The sequence below is a fragment of the Salmo salar genome, chromosome ssa13, assembly GCF_905237065.1.
Source record: "Salmo salar chromosome ssa13, Ssal_v3.1, whole genome shotgun sequence".
Lineage (NCBI taxonomy): Eukaryota > Metazoa > Chordata > Actinopteri > Salmoniformes > Salmonidae > Salmo > Salmo salar.
The window spans coordinates 99,631,933-99,652,588 of record NC_059454.1 but is presented as its reverse complement, the minus strand read 5'-3'; the positions used below and the strand labels follow the sequence as shown (position 1 = coordinate 99,652,588).

The window sequence follows — 20,656 nt, the reverse complement described above, 5'->3', positions numbered from 1 at the left end:
TCTTCACGTGTTTCCATGGTGACCACAGGTCATATAAGGCAGCAACAGACTCTTAGCAGCTGGAAACACCCTACAGACACTTCTTCTGTCATCACTTTTTCTCTTCAGAATAAATCTTGAATGTTTTTATCACAATTCTTAATTCATCCTTATGGGATGTAAGAGTTAAATGCAAACACTGTAAATTAAAATGTATTTTCTGAAGGATTATAGTTAAGCAATTCTGTATTCGACCGGCAGAATAAAAACTGAAGTTTAAGCTTAGGGTTTATGGTTAGGTTTAAGAACAAGGGTCAGATTAAGTTTAAGGCAAAGGCATAAAAGTTAACACCTGACGCCATTCATTTTCTGCCGGTTAAATAAACAATACCTATAGTTAATACATCCAAACTTAGCATTGAACCACAACTGAATCCCTATAGGTATATGTTATCAACAATGCAGATCGATCTTCAGTGCTATGCTCTTAGAAAAAAGGGTTCCATAAAGGTACCTCGGCTGTCCCCATAGGAGAACCATTTTTGGGTTCCATGTAAACTCAGCAAAAAAAGAAACGCCCTCTCACTGTCAACCGCGTTTATTTTCAGCAAACTTAACATGTGTTAATATTTGTATGAACACAAGATTCAACAACTGAGACATAAACTGAACAAGTTCCACAGACATGTGACTAACAGAAATGGAATAATGTGTCCCTGAACAAAGGGGGGTCAAAATCTCAAGTACCAGTCAGTGTGGCCACCAGCTGCATTAAGTACTGCAGTGCATCTCCTCCTCATGAACTGCACCAGAATGGCCAGTTCTTGCTGTGAGATGTTACCCCACTCTTCCACCAAGGGACCTGCAAGTTCCCGGACATTTCTGGGGGGAATGTCCCTAGCCCTCACCCTCCGATCCAACAGGTCCCAGACGTGGTCAATGGGATTGAGATCCGGGCTCTTCGCTGGCCATGGCAGAACACTGACATTCCTGTCTTGCAGGAAATCACGCACAGAACGAGCAGTATGGCTGGTGGCATTGTCATGCTGGAGGATCATGTCAGGATGAGCCTGCAGGAAGTGTACCACATGAGGGAGGAGGATGTCTTCCCTGTAACGCACAGCGTTCAGATTGCCTGCAATTACAACAAGCTCAGTCCGATGATGCTGTGACACACCGCCCCAGAACATGACGGACCCTCCACCTCCAAATATATCCCACTCCAGAGTACAGGCCTTGGTGTAACGCTCATTCCTTTGATGATAAACGCGAATCCGACCATCACCCCTGGTGAGACAAAACCGCGACTCATCATTGAAGAGCACTTTTTGCCAGTCCTGTCTGTTCCAGCGACGGTGGGTTTGTGCCCATGATGTCTGGTGAGGACCTGCCTTACAACTGGCCTACAAGCCCTCAGTCCAGCCTCTCTCAGCTTATTGTGGACAGTCTGAGCACTGATGGAGGGATTGTGCATTCCTGGTGTACCTGGGGCAGTTGTTGTTGCTATCCTGTACCTGTCCTGCAGGTGTGATGTTCGGATGTACCGATCCTGTGCAGGTGTTGTTACACGTGGTCTGCCACTGCGAGGACGATCAGCTGTCCGTCCTGTCTTCCTGTAGCGCTGTCTTAGGCGTCTCACAGTACGGACATTGCAATTTATTGCCCTGGCCACATCTGCCGTCCTCATGCCTCCTTGCAGCATGCCTAAGGCACGTTCAAGCAGATGAGCAGGGACCCTGGGCATCTTTCTTTTGGTGTTTTTCAGAGTCAGTAGAAAGGCCTCTTTAGTCTCCTAAGTTTTCATAACTGTGACCTTAATTGCCTACTGTAAGCTGTTAGTGTCTTAACGACCGTTCCACATGTGCATGTTCATTAATTGTTTATGGTTCATTGAACAAGCATGGGAAACAGTGTTTAAACCCTTTACAATGAAGATCTGTGAAGTTATTTGGATTTTTACAAATTATCTTTGAAAGACAGGGTTCTGAAAAAGGGACATTTATTTTTTTGCTGAGTTTAGAACCCTCTGTGTAAAGGGTTCTACCTAGAACCAAAAGAGGTTCTTCAAAGGGTTCTCCTATAGGGACAGCCGAAGAACCCTTAAGTTCTAGATAGCACCTTTTGTTCTAAGATTGCACGGATTGAATCGAGCCCAAAGTTCCTATGTTCTTTCCAAGTGGAACTCTTAAATCCTGAAGTTGTGTCCCAAATGGCAGCCTATTCCCTATAGGGCTCTGGTTAAAGGTAGTGCAATATATACTAGGGAATAGGGTGCCATTTGGGACAAAGCTTCAGACTCTTCATAATCTCCTTATTAATCAGTATCACTAATGGCATTTGTAGTGAAAATCCCCCTTAAACACCATGCTTTCATAAGTCTCTTATACGTCCCTGGTAGGATGCCCGGAGCCAAGAGCGGTGGCCTGCATCACACCTCTGTAGGAACTGAGGAGCACAGGCAGAGGGTAGTAATACCTCAATAGAAGTGGAGCTAAGGCGTGCACCAATCTACTGTACTTGCAAATTCTTACCTCCTCTCCACTCCCCTTGCTTGGGAAAGGCTCCCTCTGGGAAACGTCATAGATGCATCACTATAATTTTTTTTTTTCACCTTTATTTAAGTAGACAAGTCAGTTAAGAACAAATTCTTATTTACAACGACGGCCTACACCGGCCAAACCCGGACAGCGCTGGGCCAATTGTGTTCCGCCCTATGGGACTCCCGATCACGGCCGGTTGTGATACAGCCTGGATTCGAACCAGGATGTCTGTAGTGACGCCTCTAGCACTGAGGACTCACTGGAGGATTCACTCCAAGTGTCTCCCTGTAGCGCTGTCTTAAAGGGAAAAAGGGAAGGTGCTCATTTAAATTGGAATGCAGATCTACAGAGAGAGGAGACATGGGTAGTGAGAGTAGCTGTTGTCTGCCTGCGAACGGAGTACACGTTGCATTGCCACATCTCTGATTCCCTCACTAATTGGCTAGTCTCGAAAACCCGACCCTAGGCAACAGTTGCACTGCACTCTGCCCTCACCCACTTGGACAAAATAAATGCTGCGTACAGTATGTGAGGATGCTGTTAGACTACAGCTTGGCCTTCAATACCATAGTGCCCTCTAAACTCATCACAAAGCTCACGACCCTGGGACTGAACTCCTCCCTATGCAACTGGGTCATGGACTTCCTGACTGGACGCCCCTAGGTGGTGAAGGTAGACAACATTTCCTCCTCCAAACGGATCCTCAACACGAGGGTCCCACAAAGGTGTGTCCTCAGTCCCCTCTTGTACTCCCTGTATATCCACGACTAGACAGCTAGCTACCTGTTCTCCTGTTCTCCTGTTCCCCGTCTGCCCCCCGACTATCTACCCCCACAACGGACACTTACCCTGCCCCCTCAATGGATATTTATCATTGCTACAGTTGTAAATGTGTATTTTATTATTATTATTGTCTCATTCACTTTTCTTTTTTTCACCTGCACTGTTGGAGCTCGGAGCATTAGAATTTCAGTGTACCCTGCGATTACATATGTGACCCTGTGCATGTGACTAATAAACTCATATAATCTAATCTCAAATCAAAACAAATTGTGTTTGTCACATGCACCGAATACAACAGGTGTAGACCAGTGAAATGCTTACTTACAAGTCCTTAACCAACAATGCAGTTTTAAGAAAATACCTAAATAAAAGTAAGAGATAAGAATAACAAATAATTAAAGAGCAGCAGGAAATAACAATAGCGGGGCAATATACAGGAGGTACCGGTGTCAAGGTAATTGAGGTAGTATGTACATGTAGGTAAAGTTATTAAAGTGGCTATGCATAAATAATAACAGACAGTAGCAGCAGCTTAGAAGAAGGGGGCAATGCAAATAGTCTGGGTAGCCATTTGATTAGCTGTTCAGGAGTCATATGGCTTGAGGGTAGAAGCTGTTTAGAAGCCTCTTGGACCTAGACTTGGCGCTCCGGTAGCGCTTGCCGTGCGGTAGCAGAGAGAACAGTCTATGACTAGGGTGGCTGGAGTCTTTGACAATTTTTAGGGGTAACCTAATGTTACAATGACGGACTCTTTAAGCATAGAGGAACTATGTCACTACCTACGCTACCGTTCAAAAGTTTGGGATCACTTAGAATTGTCCTTGTTTTTGAAAGAAAATAAAATGTCTTGTCCATTAAAATAACATCAAATTGATCAGAAATACAGTGTAGACATTGTTAATGTTGTAAATGACTATTGTAGCTGGAAACGGCAGATTTTTTTTAATGGAATATCTACATAGGCGTACAGAGGCCCATTATCAGCAACCATCACTCCTGTGTTCCAATGGCCCGTTGTGTTTGTTAGCTAATCCAAGTTTATCGTTTTAAAAGGCTAATTGATCATTAGAAAATCCTTTTGCAATTATGTTAGCACAGCTGAAAACTGTAGTTCTGATTAAAGAAGCAATAAAACTGGCCTTCTTTAGAGTAGATGAGTATTGGGAGCATCAGCATTTGTGGGTTCGATTACAGGCTCAAAATGGCCAACAGCAAAATACTTTCTTCTGAAACATGTCAGTCTATTCTTGTTCTGAAAAAGGAAGGCAATTCCATGCGAGAATTTACCAAGAAACTGAAGATCTCGTACAACGCCTGTGGACCCATCCCTTCACAGAACAGCGCAAACTGGCTCTAACCAGAATAGAAAGAGGAGTGGGAGGCCCCGGTGCACAACCTAGCAAGAGGACAAGTACATTAAAGTGTCTAGTTTGAGAAACAGACTCCTCAACTGGCAGCTTCATTAAATAGTACCCGTCTCAACGTCAACAGTGAAGAGGCGACTCTGGGATGCTGGCCTTCTAGGCAGAGTTGCAAAGAAAAAGCAATTTCTCAGACTGGCCAATAAAAAGAAAATATTAAGATGGGCAAAAGAACACAGACACTGGACAGAGGAACTCTGCCTAGAAGGCCAGCATCCCGGAGTCGCCTCTTCACTGTTGATCTTGGATTAGCTAACACAACGGGCCATTGGAACACAGGAGTGATGGTTGCTGAAAATGGGCCTCTGTACGCCTATGTTGATATTCCATTAAAAATCAGCCGTTTCCAGCTACAATAGTAATTTAGAATGTTAAAAATGTCTACACTGTATTTTTGATCAGTTTGATGTTGTTTTAATGTACAAAAAAAGTGCTTTTCTTTCAAAAACAAGGACATTTCTAAGTGACCCCAAACTTTTGAACGGTAGTGTACGTCACTACCTTATCTGCTTAAATAAAATACAAAATAGTAGCAAGCAAGAAGGAGATCACAGAGGTTATTTTTAATGAGTGCATTACATAAGTGACTAGTTTGCATCAACTACCTCAACTATAACCCCTGCAAAAGTTTTGCTAGAAAATGTTGGTTTCGAATTACGATGTTCTGGCATGCTTGCCTCGTGATTTGTTGGGAGATTTGCCCACGCCAAAAAAAAAAATGTTTTCCTTCATCAAAGTTGCCAAAAGAGTCATTGAAAGTAGACCCTAGTCACTGTTGCCTAGGGCGGGGTTTTGAGACTACTAAGTGACTGGCTGGGATAATTACACAGCCAAAGACTGCAGCTGGAAACCCCAACCTGGCTCTGTGTTGTAGTAATAACCATAGGGCAGAGGGAGAGCATGAGGGTGAGGAGAGAGTCAACGAGAGAAAGAGAGTTTCTCAGCCTAGCCACTCTATCTCTCTCGCTCTCTCTTTGACTTTCTCTCTCTCTGTCTCTCTCCCTTTCTCGCTCTGTCTCTTTTTCTGTCTCTCTCTCTGTCTCTCTCTCTCTCTCTCTCTCTCTCTCTCTCTCTCTCTCACTAACTCTGTCTCTCTCTCTTTCGCTCTCTCTTTCGCTCTCTCTCTCTCTCTCTCTCTCTCTCTCTCTCTCTCTTCGCTCTCTCGCTCTCTCTTTGACTTTCTCTCTCTCTGTCTCTCTCCCTTTCTCTCTCTGTCTCTCTTTCTGTCTCTCTCTCTCTCTCTCTCTCTCTCTCACTAACTCTGTCTCTCTCTCTTTCGCTCTCTTCTCTCTCTCTCTCTCTCTCTCTCTCTCTCTCTCTCTCTCTCTCTCTCTCTCTCTCTCTCTGTCAGCCTAGCCTAGCCATGGTGTTATAATCCCAGTGTAGAGTGATTAATCATGGGATCACAGAGTTTGGGAGTAATCGTCCAGCTAGCGCCTGCAGCTCAGCATCCCTGAAACCTGGCCTCCCCACCATAACCAAAAGGGTGCAGAGGGATTCAGTCAAAGCTGTCTCATTCTCCTTCAATCCCTTCTAATGTTTCTTTTCTCTAACTGGCTACACTGCAGGCTGTTTCAGTCTCCCTCATTCCCTTGATTTCTTGTCCTCTTCTTCCCTCCCTCTCTTTCTCTCTGTCAATTTTGCTCTACCTCGCCCACTCTCTATCCTCCTTCCTCCCCCTCTTTCTTTCCCTCTTTCTCTCAATTCAATTCAATTCAATGCAAGGGTTTTATTGGCATGGGAAACATATGTTAACATTGCCAAAGCAAGTGAAGTAGATAATAAACAAAAGTTAAGTAAACAATAAAAATGAACAGTAAACATTAGACTCACAGAAGTTCCAAAAGAATAAAGACATTTCAAATCTACCTACGGCAGCCTTTCTCAATAGCAAGGCTATGCTCACCGAGTCTGTACATAGTCAAAGATTTCCTTAAGTTTGGGTCAGTCACAGTGGTCAGGTATTCTTCCACTGTGTACTCTCTGTTTAGGGCCAAGTAGCATTCTACTTTACTCTGTTTTTCTGTTAATTCTTTCCAATGTGTCAAGTAATTATCTTTTCGTTTTCTCATTACTTGGTTGGGTCTAATTGTGTTGCTGTCCTGGGGCTCTGTTGGGTCTGTTTGTGTTTGTGAACAGAGCCCCAGGACCAGCTTGCTTAGGGGACTCTTCTCCAGGTTCATCTCTCTGTAGGTGATGACTTTCTCTCTCTCTCTCTCTCTCTCTCTCTCTCTCTCTCTCTCTCTCTCTCTCTCTCTCTCTCTAGCAATTTCAATTCAATTTAAGGGCTTTATTGGCATGGGAAACACATGTTAACATTGCCAAAGCAAGTGAAGTAGATAATAAACAAAAATACAATAAAAATGAACAGTAAACATTACACTCACAAAAGTTCCGAAAGAATAAAGACATTTCAAATGTCATATGTGCAAATAGTTAAAGTACTAAATGGAAAATAAATAAACTATCTCGCTCTCCCCCTCTACGTCTCTCTCTTTTAATGACTTCAGGTCACAGAGACAGGACCCCTCTTAAATAATATAAATGTCTCAGGTCTTTGGGGAGTGTGCTGTTAGAGAAAGGAGGGTAGCTCGTATAATTACTGTTGCCATTTCTGGCTCACAGTGCATCAAACCAATTTCAAAAGGGATGCTTGTGCTTTTTTCGTTTATACCATATCCGTTTCAATTACCATTTGACATGTTAGGAGTCTGTTCCTTGAAAGAAATAAACTCTTGTTGAAGAAAGTTGTCCTTCTGAAGTAGATGTTGAAGAGTGTGTACTACTTAAGTTGCTTATTTTGTTGTTGCAGTAGTGACTTTTTGCACGTAGTTTCAAGTTCAAACAACTGCCCTTTCTCATTCCATTCCCATCTACTTTCTTACCCACAAGTCTCTTCATTACCTGACAGTACATGGCCCTAAAGTCACATATAATCAAACACGGTCTACTCTCTTATGGAAATGATTGGCCAACAGGAAATGTTTTATTTTAAAGCAGCTGCTGTTTCTCAGAAGAGGGCGATGGAAATCAAACAAAAAAAGTTAAACATTCTAAGGTGTTTGAGTAGGACGGAATGAAAATAAAAATGGCTTGGTTTTGGATTCAATTACAGAACCTGAATGTGTGTTTAGAAGGAAACCAGATGGCCCTGGGGAGGAGTATTACCAGGGTCTGGCCTGGACCCCTCAAGACCCTCACAGATAAGGACATCACCCTCAGATACCAGAGGAAAGGGAGAGGAAGAGAGAGGAGGGGGGGGGGTCATAAACAGATTCCAGTACAGTATCTTGGAAAAGTGTTTAATTTCATTGCAGGTTAGCCATTCCTCTCCCAGCTAGCACATTTGGTTCCATGGACGTCGTGGGAACGTACGTTCTTGTTATCTCTTTGGTTATGGGAACGTTTCCCGCTGGTAAAACTGAATACTTTTATTTAAACATTCTGAGAACGGAAGTTAGCATTTTGGCTGTTCTGGGATCATACATTTTTAGGTTGCAGGGAGGTTCTGAGAATATTTTACTATTGTTCCCTGAAAGTTTTCCTGGAAGGTTTTAACTGATAAGTTATTTGAAGGTAAAAAAGTTCTGAGAGCATGTTTCAATAAGACTTTTAATAACACTGCTAGCTTAGGTTAACTGTTTAGAACTCTAAGCACAGATAGGACACATGGAAATGATTTTGATTAGGCATTAAACACGGCATCAGTGAGATTCAAACCTATGACCTTCTGTTCTCTATCCACAGAATTTGTGCACTGCGCCACCAGGATGGTGGCAGTGTTTTTTTGTTTACTTATCATGAACACCCTTAACAAGATAGAGGATAGAGAGAACTGAATGTATATGTTTTAAAATAACATTCTTAGAATGTTCTTTGAATGTTACTAATGTTTTCTTGTGGTTTTTATGGAAAGTTTTCTTAATGTTCTGAGAACATGACTTTAACCTGTTGGGGCTAGGGGGCAGTATTTGCACGGCCGGATAAAAAACATACCCGATTTAAACTGGTTACTACTCTTGCCCAGAAACGAGAATATACATATAATTAGATGATTTGGATAGAAAACACTCTAAAGTTTCTAAAACTGTTTGAATGGTGTCTGTGAGTATAACAGAACTCATATGGCAGGCCAAAACCTGAGAAGATTCCATACAGAAAGTGCCCTGTCTGACAATTTGTTGTCCTTCAGTTGCATCTCTATCAAAAATACAGCATCTCTGCTGTAACGTGACATTTTCTAAGGCTTCCATTGGCTCTCAGAAGGCGCCAGAAAGTGTAATGGGGTGTCTGCAGTCTCTGGGCGAAGTACAGCAGCTCTGTTTGTGAGTGGTCAGCCTGGGAACAGTGAGACTGAGAAGCGCGTTCATGAGAATTCTCTATTTTTTTCTTTCAGCCTTTGAATGAATACAATGTCGTCCGGTTGGAATATTATCGCTATTTTATGAGAAAAATAGCATAAACATTTATTTTAAACAGCATTTGACATGCTTCGAAGTACGGTAATGGAATATTTTGAATTTTTTTGTCACGAAATGCGCTCGCGCGTCACCCTTCGGGTAGTGACCTGAACGCACGAACAAAACGGAGGTATTTGAATATAACTATGGATTATTTGGAACCAAAACAACATTTGTTGTTGAAGTAGAAGTCCTGGGAGTGCATTCTGACAAAGAACAGCAAAGGTAATCCAATTTTTCTTATAGTAAATCTGAGTTTGGTGAGGGCCAAACTTGGTGGGTGTCAAATGTAAGAGGTTAATCTAACCACACTGTCCGATTTCAAAAAGGCTTTACAGCGAAAGCAAAACATTAGATTATGTCAGCAGAGTACCCAGCCAGAAATAATCAGACACCCATTTTTCAAGCTAGCATATAATGTCACAAAAAACAAAACCACAGCTAAATGCAGCACTAACCTTTGATGATCTTCATCAGATGACACGCCTAGGACATTATGTTATACAATACATGCATGTTTTGTTCAATCAAGTTCATATTTATATCAAAAAACAGCTTTTTACATTAGCATGTGACGTTCAGAACTAGCATTCCCACCGAACACTTCCGGTGAATTTACTAAATTACTCACGATAAACGTTCACAAAAAACCAAACAATTATTTTAATAATTATAGATACAGAACTCCGTTATGCAATCGAGGTGTCCGATTTTAAAATAGCTTCGGTGAAAGCACATTTTGCAATATTCTGAGTAGATAGCTCGCCATCACAGGCTAGCTATTTTGACACCCACCAAGTTTGACCCTCACCAAACTCAGATTTACTATAAGAAAAATTGGATTACCTTTGCTGTTCTTCGTCAGAATGCACTCCCAGGACTTCTACTTCAATAACAAATGTTGGTTTGGTTCAAAATAATCCATAGTTATATCCAAATAGCGGCGTTTTGTTCGTGCGTTCAAGACACTATCCAAGGGTGACGAAGGGTTACGCGCACGACGCGTTTCGTGACAAAAAAATTCTAAATATTCCATTACCGTACTTCGAAGCATATCAACCGCTGTTTAAAATCAATTTTTATGCTATTTTTCTCGTAAAAAAGCGATAATATTCCGACCGGGAGTCGTTGTTTTCGTTCAAAGACGAAAGAATAAAAACATGGTGTCGCCTCATGCACGCGCCTCCAGTCTCTGTTCTCTGATCGACCACTATCTAAATGCGCTAGTGTTTTTCAGCCAGGGCCTGCAAAGCCACCATTCAGCTTTTTGCCGCCTTCTGAGAGCCTATGGGAGCCATAGGAAGTGTCACGTTACAGCAGAGATCCCCTGTTTTGGATAGAGATGATCAAGAAGGCCAAGAAATGGTCAGAGAGGGCGCTTCCTGTTTGGAATCTTCTCAGGTTTTGGCCTGCCAAATGAGTTCTGTTATACTCACAGACACCATTCAAACAGTTTTAGAAACTTTGGAGTATTTTCTATCCAAAGCTAATAATTATATGCATATTCTCGTTTCTGGGCAGGAGTAATAATCAGATTAAATCGGGTACGTTTTTTATCCGGCTGTGAAAATACTGCCCCCTATCCATAACAGGTTAACGAGAGTCTTGTCTTTAAAATGGTGTAAAATAGTCATATGTTTGAGAAATTGAAGTTATAGCATTTTTGAGGTATTTGTATTTCGCGCCACGCGATTCCACTGGCTGTTGACTAGGGTGGGACGCAAGCGTCCCACCTCGCCCAGACAGGTTAAATAGAACAATGAGGAAACATGTAGGAAACGTTATGCTGCAGTACTGAAATTCCCACCTGAGAAACACATGGTTATTAGAACGTTATGAGCTAGTTGGGTATGCTGCACCATTCTCACCAAGCTCTAAGAAACATATGGTTCTCAGAACATTATGTGTTAACTGGGCTCTCTTTCTCTTCTTATTTGACTCATTGCACAGTCACTTTTTAAAATTATTATTTTACCTTTATTTAACTAGGCAAGTCAGTTAAGAACAAATTCTTATTTTCAATGACGGCCTAGGAACAGTGGGTTAACTGCCTTGTGCAGGGGCAGAACGACAGATTTGTACCTTGTCAGCTCAGGGATTTGATCTTACAACCTTTCATTTACTAGTCCAATGCTCTAACCACTAGGCTACCTGCCGCCCCAGTCTTCACTGGTCCGGCCATCATTATAAATAATAATTTGTTCTTAAATGACTCGCCTGGATAAATAAAGGTTAAATAAAAATAAAATAAACTCTCTCCCCTCTCTCTCTAACCCCCACCCCCCCTCCCCCTAGCTTGTTAACGGTAAATACATCCCCTGCCAGTGTGATGTATAGTGTTGTCTGTTGTGTGGGTGTAAGTCAGACCGCACTCCCCTGCTATCCCACCCTCTGTCCTCCTTGTGTTGTTTAGATTCCCAGGGCCGACTCAAAGTGCGTCCCAAATGTCACCCTATTGCTTATATATTACCCTATTGCCTATGTAGTGCACTATTTTTTACCAAAACCCTGTGGACCCAGGTCAAAAGTAGTGCACTATATAGGGAATAGGGTGCCATTTGTGACGCACTTTCAGACCCTGGGCCTGAGCCTGATGAACTTCCACCGGCCAGCCCCATCCCAGCCCCTGGCTGCCAGGCTGTCTGTTTACCCAGCTCTCCCTCTGTTTACTGCCACAGAACAGATACATTCACCACTGTCACTCTGTCACAATGGATGGACACTCTGATCCTCCCAGAAAGAGAGAGAGAGTGAGTAGGGAGGGGGAGAAGGGCTGGGGGGAAGATGGGGAGAGAGAGAGAGACAGGGAGAGTGAGAGACAGGGAGAGAGATAGACCATGAGAGAGGTTGGTTGTGAGAAAACCAGAGACAGGGAGAGAGAGAAAGAGAGACGGAGAGAGAGAGACAGGGAGAGAGAGAATAAGAGACAGGGAGAGAGAGAACGAGACAGGGAGAGAGAGAACGAGAGACAGGGAGAGAGAGAACGAGAGACAGGGAGAGAGAGAGACAGGGAGAGAGAGAGACAGAGAGAGAGGCAGGGAGTGAGAGAGAGAGAATAAGAGACAGGGAGAGAGAGAATAAGAGACAGGGAGAGAGAGAACGAGACAGGGAGAGAGAGAACGAGAGACAGGGAGAGAGAGAAAGAGAGACAGGGAGAGAGAGAGAAACAGACTCATTGAGACAGGGTAAGAAAGAGAGACAGGGAGAGAGAGTCAGATAGAGAGAGAGACAGGGTGAGAGCGAGACAGGGAGAGAGAGAAAGAGAGTCAGATAGAGAGAGAGGTAGTGAACTTCTTGAGAGCTTCAGACTACCCATTTTCTCTCATAAATGCATCCATTAAAACCACATTAAAACTTAAAAGAGATGCATGAATTAGTTAATGGGGAATTTTTGCTTTTGAATGTCAAAAAGTCTGATGTGCTTTTGCAAGTTTTGCAAGAGAATATAATGAGCACTGAATTAGAACCAGTTAGGGCCTGTATTAATTCACCATCCCAAAGACGAAAAATAGATAATTTCATGATTATTTTAAGGCAAGGTTGGAGGAGGGCAGCTAAATTCAGGAGAAAACCCCAACCGAGAGTAGCACAAATTAGACTTCAGCTACTTGAAGCGCTGAGTCCAGGCCAACTGACTGAGGGTGTCCACTTACAGACATGATACAGAAGCATCTTTCTTGTTGTCTTATCAAGTCCAGATAGGACCGTCTCTCTTCCAGAAATAACTCCTTCAACTGTCTCAGAAAAGTGAGAGAAAATAGGGTTCAGACCTTACAGTGGAAGTCAAGAAGATTGTGCTTCGTTGCTTGTATGTATATTTATAAGAGTACTAGAAAATGTATAAAATGTGACATAAATGATTGTGTAAATTGACAGTTGATAATCATAGGTAACAGTAACATACACATATATTCCTTCCTTTCTGTTTCCTTCTCATTCCGCCTGCTCTAGGAAAAAAACACCATACAAACACCAGGTAAGGAGGGATACAACGTAAGGAGATGTGAAGGTTGTTGAGACGCTTTTCATGTTCCATTTAATGCTCTCCTTTTGAAAATGATTAGTCAATCTAATGGAAAATTTAGTGCAGGTTGCTTTGGGGTTATGGAATAATCAAGACATCATACACACAAATTGCAATTCTCTTTGGACAAGTAGATGTTTCTGACTTTCATAAACCAGTGTGCAGATCACAACTCAACTGTAAAATGCTATACTGATTTAATGGATCACGTGAATTCTTGAATAAGTGTTTACACTGTGGAGATCCCCCTGCCTGGGAGGATATTGAGTGAACAGGAGAGAGATCAGTCTGCCCATGCATGACTCCATTTACATAGGACTGTAAAGTGTCCTGGGTGTAATGCTAGGCATGTTCAATCCGTTACAAGCTCAGTAGTGGATTTTCGCTTTCCAAACATACTGGTACATCCCACCACAACATTTACTGCATGCACACACACACACACACACACACACACACACACACACACACACACACATCACACCTCATCTAATCTCAGAGCTTCTCAGAATCATCCCATGATTGCATGTAGGGTCATTGAATCAGGCCCAGCATGCCAGTGGGGTGCAGGATATAGACTAGAGGAAAGACATTATCTCTGAGGAAGTACCATGGATTAAAGTGTTGTTCTGAACTGTGGGGATCCTCCTCGCCAGCCTTGCAGAAGCTCACTACTATTGGTTCACTGGAAATCCCATTTTATCTGGATCAGCTGTGACGCCATCTCCATTATGAAGACCAGACTTCATTAAAATAGTGAGGAGTTTGTAAGGCTGTTTGTGGGGATAGTTGAAGGCCACAATAGAGAGAAAGTGTTATCCTCTTATCAGATCTAGTCAGCACCTATATAGACTGATCCAGAGTATGCTGGGTATTGAGCTTCTATACCCTCCCGGGGTCAGCAGGCATTGGTTGGGGACAAGGAGAGCCAGGAGGACCGGGAGCAGAGGCGGGGAGAAAGAAAGAAAGAGGGGCAGGAGCAGAGGCAGACAGGCGGCCAGCCAGGCTAGTGGAAGCTCACACAGACAGACAGGAGCAGCTCAATAAATCACTGTGTTGGATTGAGGGATTAGTCCAGGGCAGTTAGCTACCATCTCTTTACCAGCAACTCAATCCCATAATCACCAACATAGAAAGGAAACACCATATGTCAACACCAACATTACAATTTATATGTGTGAATCTCCATTGCTCTACAGGGCCAGTTTCTCAGATCCTTTCTCAAATGCTTTTCAGCCCAGGACTGGGCCTAATCTGTCTCAGAGAAACTGGCCCTTGTCACTAAGAAAATAAATCCAGATGCTGTTTTAGCACAGAAATGTGCGTAGTTACTTGTTGTCGGGTATTGACGAAGCAATACACTTTAATTTCACTGCCATTTGGGTTTTGATGGTGATTGGAAGGCTCTCTTATGATCATCATCTGATTTTGGGTTCGTCTGATCTGAGGCTGTCTGAGCCAACTTTCAATTGTATAATCAAACCTAATTTTGGGTCTGTCTGTGTCTGTGTCTGTCCTTCCTGTCTGTGTGTCTGTATACTCAGACCTGGTACACACTACACAGGGAGAGCCATCACTGGTTTTGGGTTTGTCTGGCTGAGGCTGATTGAACCAACATCCAGTTGACCTGGTAGACAGAGGAAGAGCCGGGGAAGGAGAGCCATCAGTGAGCTGGGAGCCATCAGGAAATTCCCACTACTGCCAGCTACACCCCATCCCCCCAGAGAAAAGAGCTCTAGCTATGCCTCTTTGTATTTCTAATGAGTGTTCAACAGCTGACACCTCTATCTGTTCAGTCTGTTACAGTGGAGTGGAGAAGCAGGAAGAGGACCTTCAGTCCTGACATGGGGAAAGCAGCACAGAGACAATTCAAGTTTCATTAACATGAAAGTCTACTTTATTCTTTCTCCGTGCATCACGACTCAACGCCCCATTTAATCTGTGTTCTGTTTTGCAGAATCTAGGAAAGAGATAAATAAAACAGCAAAATAGAGCTGTGAGTGGTCATTGTGTTTTAGACCTGGCTGACAGAGAGACAATGGGCCAAATTACATTTGCAAAACCAATCAATAGGAAGTTACTTTGTTCAAATGTGCGGTAATTGCCACTCTTAAAAATTGAGATTGAATGCTTTAAACATATTTTTCATTTTGAAATCCGGCGTCATGAATCACGTTTATCTTAAAGGTGCAATCCGCAGTTGAAACATTAACAAAACAACTGTCCGTCACTGTTTCCCGGAAAATGAAGGATGGTGCTGGAGAAATGTAACCACTCAAATTCATAGACAGACCTATGGATGCAAGGACTGACCATCCATGATATAAAAAGTATAGTTTTAACCATGTTTTGAGGCTATAGTATTTGTTTACAAACATTGGAGTAAAACAAGCTTCTATTTTGGGTTCTGTGGTACGACAGTTGAACTGAGGCAGAAAATGAGTTAATAGGCCAGTAAGAGAGTTCCAAACCTCTCAGCCAATAACAGCTCATGTTCAGTTTCCCCTCCCCACTCCCAAACAGTCCTAGCAAAATGTTTGCATGAAACATTGCTTCTTTTACAAGAAGCTATTTTTGACTTTTTATTTGAAAACAATAACAGTAAAAGCACCCAGTGTTTACCCAGAAATGATTTGATATAAAAACAGCTGCATTGGACCTTTAAATATTTTTTTGATGGGTTTGCACATATCCTAACATATAGAATAATTTAATAGGATCTGTTGCCGTGCATCCATCCCAAATAACTACGGCAGTTAATTATACCTAGATAGGTAAACTATCCAACTACATGTACTATTGGCAACCTTATCATCCATACCAGATTAATAATATGGACGCACAAATAAAAGTCAATATCACATTATGAGATTTTTAATGACATGAACACATTCAATTCCCATCACAGCAAATTGAAAAAAACTTTGACCAGAGCAATGACTATTAACACAACAACTTGGAACATCAACACTGGTGATCGATTGAGGGGTCTAATTGTTTATTTTAGATAAGGGAAAACGGGCAAAAAGGTCAACAATCACAGGTCGTTCCAGCTTTATCAAACTCTGTCCGTGTAGATAGGAACAGAAACCAGGTGTTTGAACTGCAAATACAACCAATAAGATAACTCCAACAGAACTTGGTTCAAAAGTGACACTTTGTTTCTGTTGAGAGTACACTTAACAGTTAATGTAATAATATTGGTCACAATGTGTACTACCAACTAGAGACAAACATACGTCATCACACTCCATTTGTTAAACAGAGTACAACATAGGACACATTGAATGATTGACGCGTTCAAAACATGTATTCATCAAGTCTAGAAAGATTGCGAATAAAAAGCACAATACCAAATAGTTTCCATTAAAATCTTATGTACAGCATCCTTGACATTTACAAGACAGTTGCTTTTAACACAGCAAGTTGTAGTTCCGACTTCCACTGGAAGGAAATTTAATTTCAGTACGTCGCCCAAAAACCAGGAGTCATTTCATGAGGCCTTTGAGGCTGAAATCCATCGGGTCTCATTCACCCATAGCTTCTCACACAAACAAAACCAAAAACAGTAGTCCTAGACACAGGAAGCACTTGGTCTGCAGCGTTCGGCCACCCGGCGAATGAAACCAGCGGACTTCCTGGTCCTCATCTGAAAGAAAAAGGAGAGGGGGGGGGAAACCCCAGCAAATATCATGAATAAAAGGTGACTGAAATGGAAAGAGATGAGAAATAAAATAGGAACTGTAGCACAAATAAAGTGGACTGACAAATGGAGGAATGTGAATCGGGGAAATGGGGCCGTTGGCACATCGTCAGACCTGAAAACCCGGCCTCTCTGTAGACTCTGAATAATCCTTTGTAGATTTTCAGGGCAGAGCCACTGCCTGTGATGATCTACAGAAACCCATTCTGCTGCCCAGTGAGGTGCAAATGTGTTTTCTCATCACCCATTCACAGCCAAACTGGTGCCACCTCTGATAATTCCTTTCCCTGTGTTACTCTCAAAGGCCTTGCAAAAGACACCCGGTAGGCCACTCCTATTTTATCAACACAAACCAAGTCTGGTCTGATATGAACAGAGACAAATGGTGCTTTTGAGGAAGTAGACCTAAGCTGGAGGTTAAACATGTTAGCTAATACCTAACATCTTCCTCTTATCAGAGGATAAAAAAAGGATTCAGACACTTTTTGAGTGACATTTTGGAGAGTGAAAAAGCAGAACATCTATCAAAGTGTCATAAAGTGCATTCTTACCACAGTCCTCATGGAACACCTGAGGAAAACAGTGCATGACCCCATATCCACACCTGCAGTATGAGCAGCCTTTCTGAACCCACACTCCGTGGGGAATGGTACCACAGCTCCTGTAGGCACAAAAGGGACAGAGCAGAGAGAGATACATGTCAATACAGGCTAGATATATTACTTTTAGACTTCAAACTTAAATTCAATTACCTGACTCGTTCGTCGTATTCACAGCTCCGGCCAGTAAAATGTGGTGGGCATGCGCAAAAACTTCCCAATATGCAGGTCCCGCCATTTTTACAGCAGTTTCGACTCTGCTTTGCACCTTTAAAATGAGAGCAGGACATAGGGTAGAAGTTCAATATGGATATTCTGAGTGTTGTTGTATTACACTCAGGCTTCAGCCCCAGGGTGTGTTCAGCAGTTGGGCACAACATTATGCAACAATCAGATAGAACATATAGCATGTAGAATAAACACACCTCTACATGGGAAATAAGTAACCATGCTGGTTCTATTCATGGAATTGTTATCTGCAACGTTCCATAATGTTTGCCAACTAAAATGGCCATAGCCTGAAGACCAAGACACTGTCCAGCTGACTGGAAGCACAGTTAACACATTCCTACAGAGCCATGTTTTCAATCACAACGCAATAAAAACAGACTTGGCCTACGTTTGTTGGTGTGAAATAAGACAACAAAAAACATCGATGCAGGATGACGAATGTGTGACAAAAAGCAAGACAGGCCGAATTAATTCACCCAAGGTCAAGCTCAAACTCATTGCTGTGAGTTTATGGAGGCCATGGGAGGTTGATGTCAGTAATTTTACGCGATCAATGCCCAACTTACTTCCAGTGAGGCCGATGAATGGTAGGATAGAGGCCGCATCGCGATGTTTCCTGTCCACAGTAGGAGAGTTCATCTCATTGAACTGGTTCAGGTAATCAGCGTGTTGGGTCGGCTTTCCATAGTCCACCGTTTTGGTCAATACCTCTATGGTTTTGGTGCATTCAGATCCTTCACAGCCTTGGACATGAGAAAACATTTTATAAATAAATGAAGGCTAATATTTAGGTACAACGTGTAAACCGTAAACTAGGGCCGAAGCGAGGGCCAGATGCAACATATTGACATACCTGATCCAATTGTAATGGCTTCGCAGGCAACAACTGCCGACAGCAAAACCCTAAAATACATGAAGGGTAAAATATTTAATGTTCAAATAAATCTAGGCTATAGGCATTTTTTTACTTAAAAAAAGAAATGACAACATTTACCTAACCAATTAATCAATCCATAGACTTACCTGAAAAGTTGACTCAAATTCATTTTATTTTCCCGGACAAAATGAACTACCAAAGTCACCAGAGTTTGCTAACAATACAAGCTCGCATGCAGAATGCTTCTTCTAAGCCTGTTGCAACAGGCTAAAGTAAACAGTCAGCTCGCAAGTGATACTCAAACGACTGCTCCTCTCTTCTGTTCCAAGTCATCAAGCTCTGTATTCCAGAGGAGGCGATACTCTGGAGAAAAGCATCCAAAATTGTGGCGACCCTCCCGAAAGGCCTGATTCAAACACCCGGCCCTGACAGTCAATTTGCACCTATTTGCCCCGCCCCCTCCGGTTCCATACACATACATGAGATCACACCCACCTCCGGAATCTCGACATGCAAATGACGGAGCGCTCCTCTGTGAAGGTAAAGTTCGAGTTGCTAATTATAATGTAGGACGGGGATTTGTAAAAACAATCTAGCACGCACATTGGAAACACCCAGAGCGCACGCAATGTAGTTGGTGATAAAATAGGATTTTAGCATGTTTGGTCTGATATACCCACACACAAAATATATACTAGTCACCCACACAGAGGAAATTGGCTTCTAAAAGCCACACCACTTGTGCTTAGGTGAAAACGGTGGTCTGACCTCCTCAACAATTGTATTCCATCATAGGCCTATATCTTTATATAACATGCAATAGTATCTGATTGCTTGCTGGAGATATATAGAAATATTTCAGAACATTTCTGCACCAGTCAGAAACCATTACTCCCCTCCCCCCATCCCACCCCCCAGATACTGAGAAACATTCAGTTGTGCTCAGTGTTTCAGACATGGCTTCATCTAGGCTGCACTTGAACTGCTATTACAGTTTTCTGTGGGGTTATCTAGGGTCACCTTCTCATCTTTTTTCCATACATCCTAAATGGCATACTATTCCCTATAAAGTGCACCATTTATTTTTTATTTTTACCAGAGCCTTATGCGTCCTGGTGAAAAGTAGTGAGCTAAAAACAAAAATAGGGTGCCAAATGGGCCTCATACATAGCAGTCCTAATGCCCCACTAAACCTTGGACTAATAACTCAAGGCTACTTCTCTTTGATGCAGCAACTGATTTACATGTAGGCCAGTACTGGACTAGGGATTGTTGATTGAAATCAAAAGAAGTTAGCAATGTGGAGTTTTGATAATGTGAAGATGTTAACTTGTCCCAAATGGCACCATATTCCTTATTTAGTGAACTAATTCTGACCAGAGCCCACAGGAAAACTAGTGGACTGTATAGAGAATAGGGTACCATTTGGGATGCACTCTTGCTGGAGATTTGTCATATGAAGACATATTTTGGGTTGCTGTTGCTTCACTTCACTTAGGCCTTTTACTCCTCCTTGGGCATGGGACATTGACAACCGTTTTCCTGCATATCCAGCCCTTGTGATGCCTTAAAGATCCCTAATATTCTCCCTGCGTTGCAGAGATGAAGATGAGTCTGTCATGGAACACAATCTCCAGAAGGCAGGAGATTGGCTACAGTGGCACTCTCTCACGAAAGCCTTCCATTAGGAATGAAGAGGATTAGTAAGCAAGGAAGTTGCAATAACAGCCAGTCATGCTCCTCCATATATTTCAGCTGGAGAAGACGCAGGAAGATGATAGGTAGTTAGTAAATCAGGGAGATTAGCATGCTTTGAGAGAGGAGCAGGAACAGCTTAGATATCTGCATAGTCTGCCTGATTTCCTGTTCGCATATCAATGCTCCATACATTTCACAGTCTGGCTAAGCTGCTTTACCAGGTGCATTTCCATAGCAGTAGATCTTGTTCCTGGGAGGGAGCGCCCTGTGCCACCCAGTGACACAGGAAATGGCATCACCACTGGCACTGTTCTCTGTGAGATACTAAACATAATGCTGGC

The 20,656-nt window shown here is 42.5% G+C and overlaps 1 protein-coding gene across 1 annotated transcript; it reads right to left on the bottom strand.

The window, feature by feature from the left end:
• Nucleotides 1–16,065: 16,065 nt before the first annotated feature.
• Nucleotides 16,066–19,072, bottom strand: tdgf1 (teratocarcinoma-derived growth factor 1). Its single transcript, XM_014138738.2, has 6 exons — nt 18,764–19,072; nt 18,594–18,643; nt 18,307–18,483; nt 17,663–17,777; nt 17,462–17,571; nt 16,066–16,856 (listed from the first exon to the last, which is right to left on the bottom strand). The coding sequence occupies exons 1-6, from the start codon at nt 18,784–18,786 to the stop codon at nt 16,753–16,755; spliced, it is 579 nt and encodes a 192-aa protein (XP_013994213.1). The 5' UTR covers nt 18,787–19,072; the 3' UTR covers nt 16,066–16,752.
• Nucleotides 19,073–20,656: the final 1,584 nt, after the last annotated feature.

Coding starts and splice junctions, on each gene's coding strand:
- tdgf1 (XM_014138738.2), bottom strand. CDS start 18,786: ATGAATTTGAGTCAACTTTTCAG. Junction 17,778..18,306: donor ATTCATCGGCCTCACTGGAA/GTAAGTTGGGCA, acceptor CTCATTTTAAAG/GTGCAAAGCAGAGTCGAAAC. Junction 16,857..17,461: donor GGTGTTCCATGAGGACTGTG/GTAAGAATGCAC, acceptor TTTTTCTTTCAG/ATGAGGACCAGGAAGTCCGC.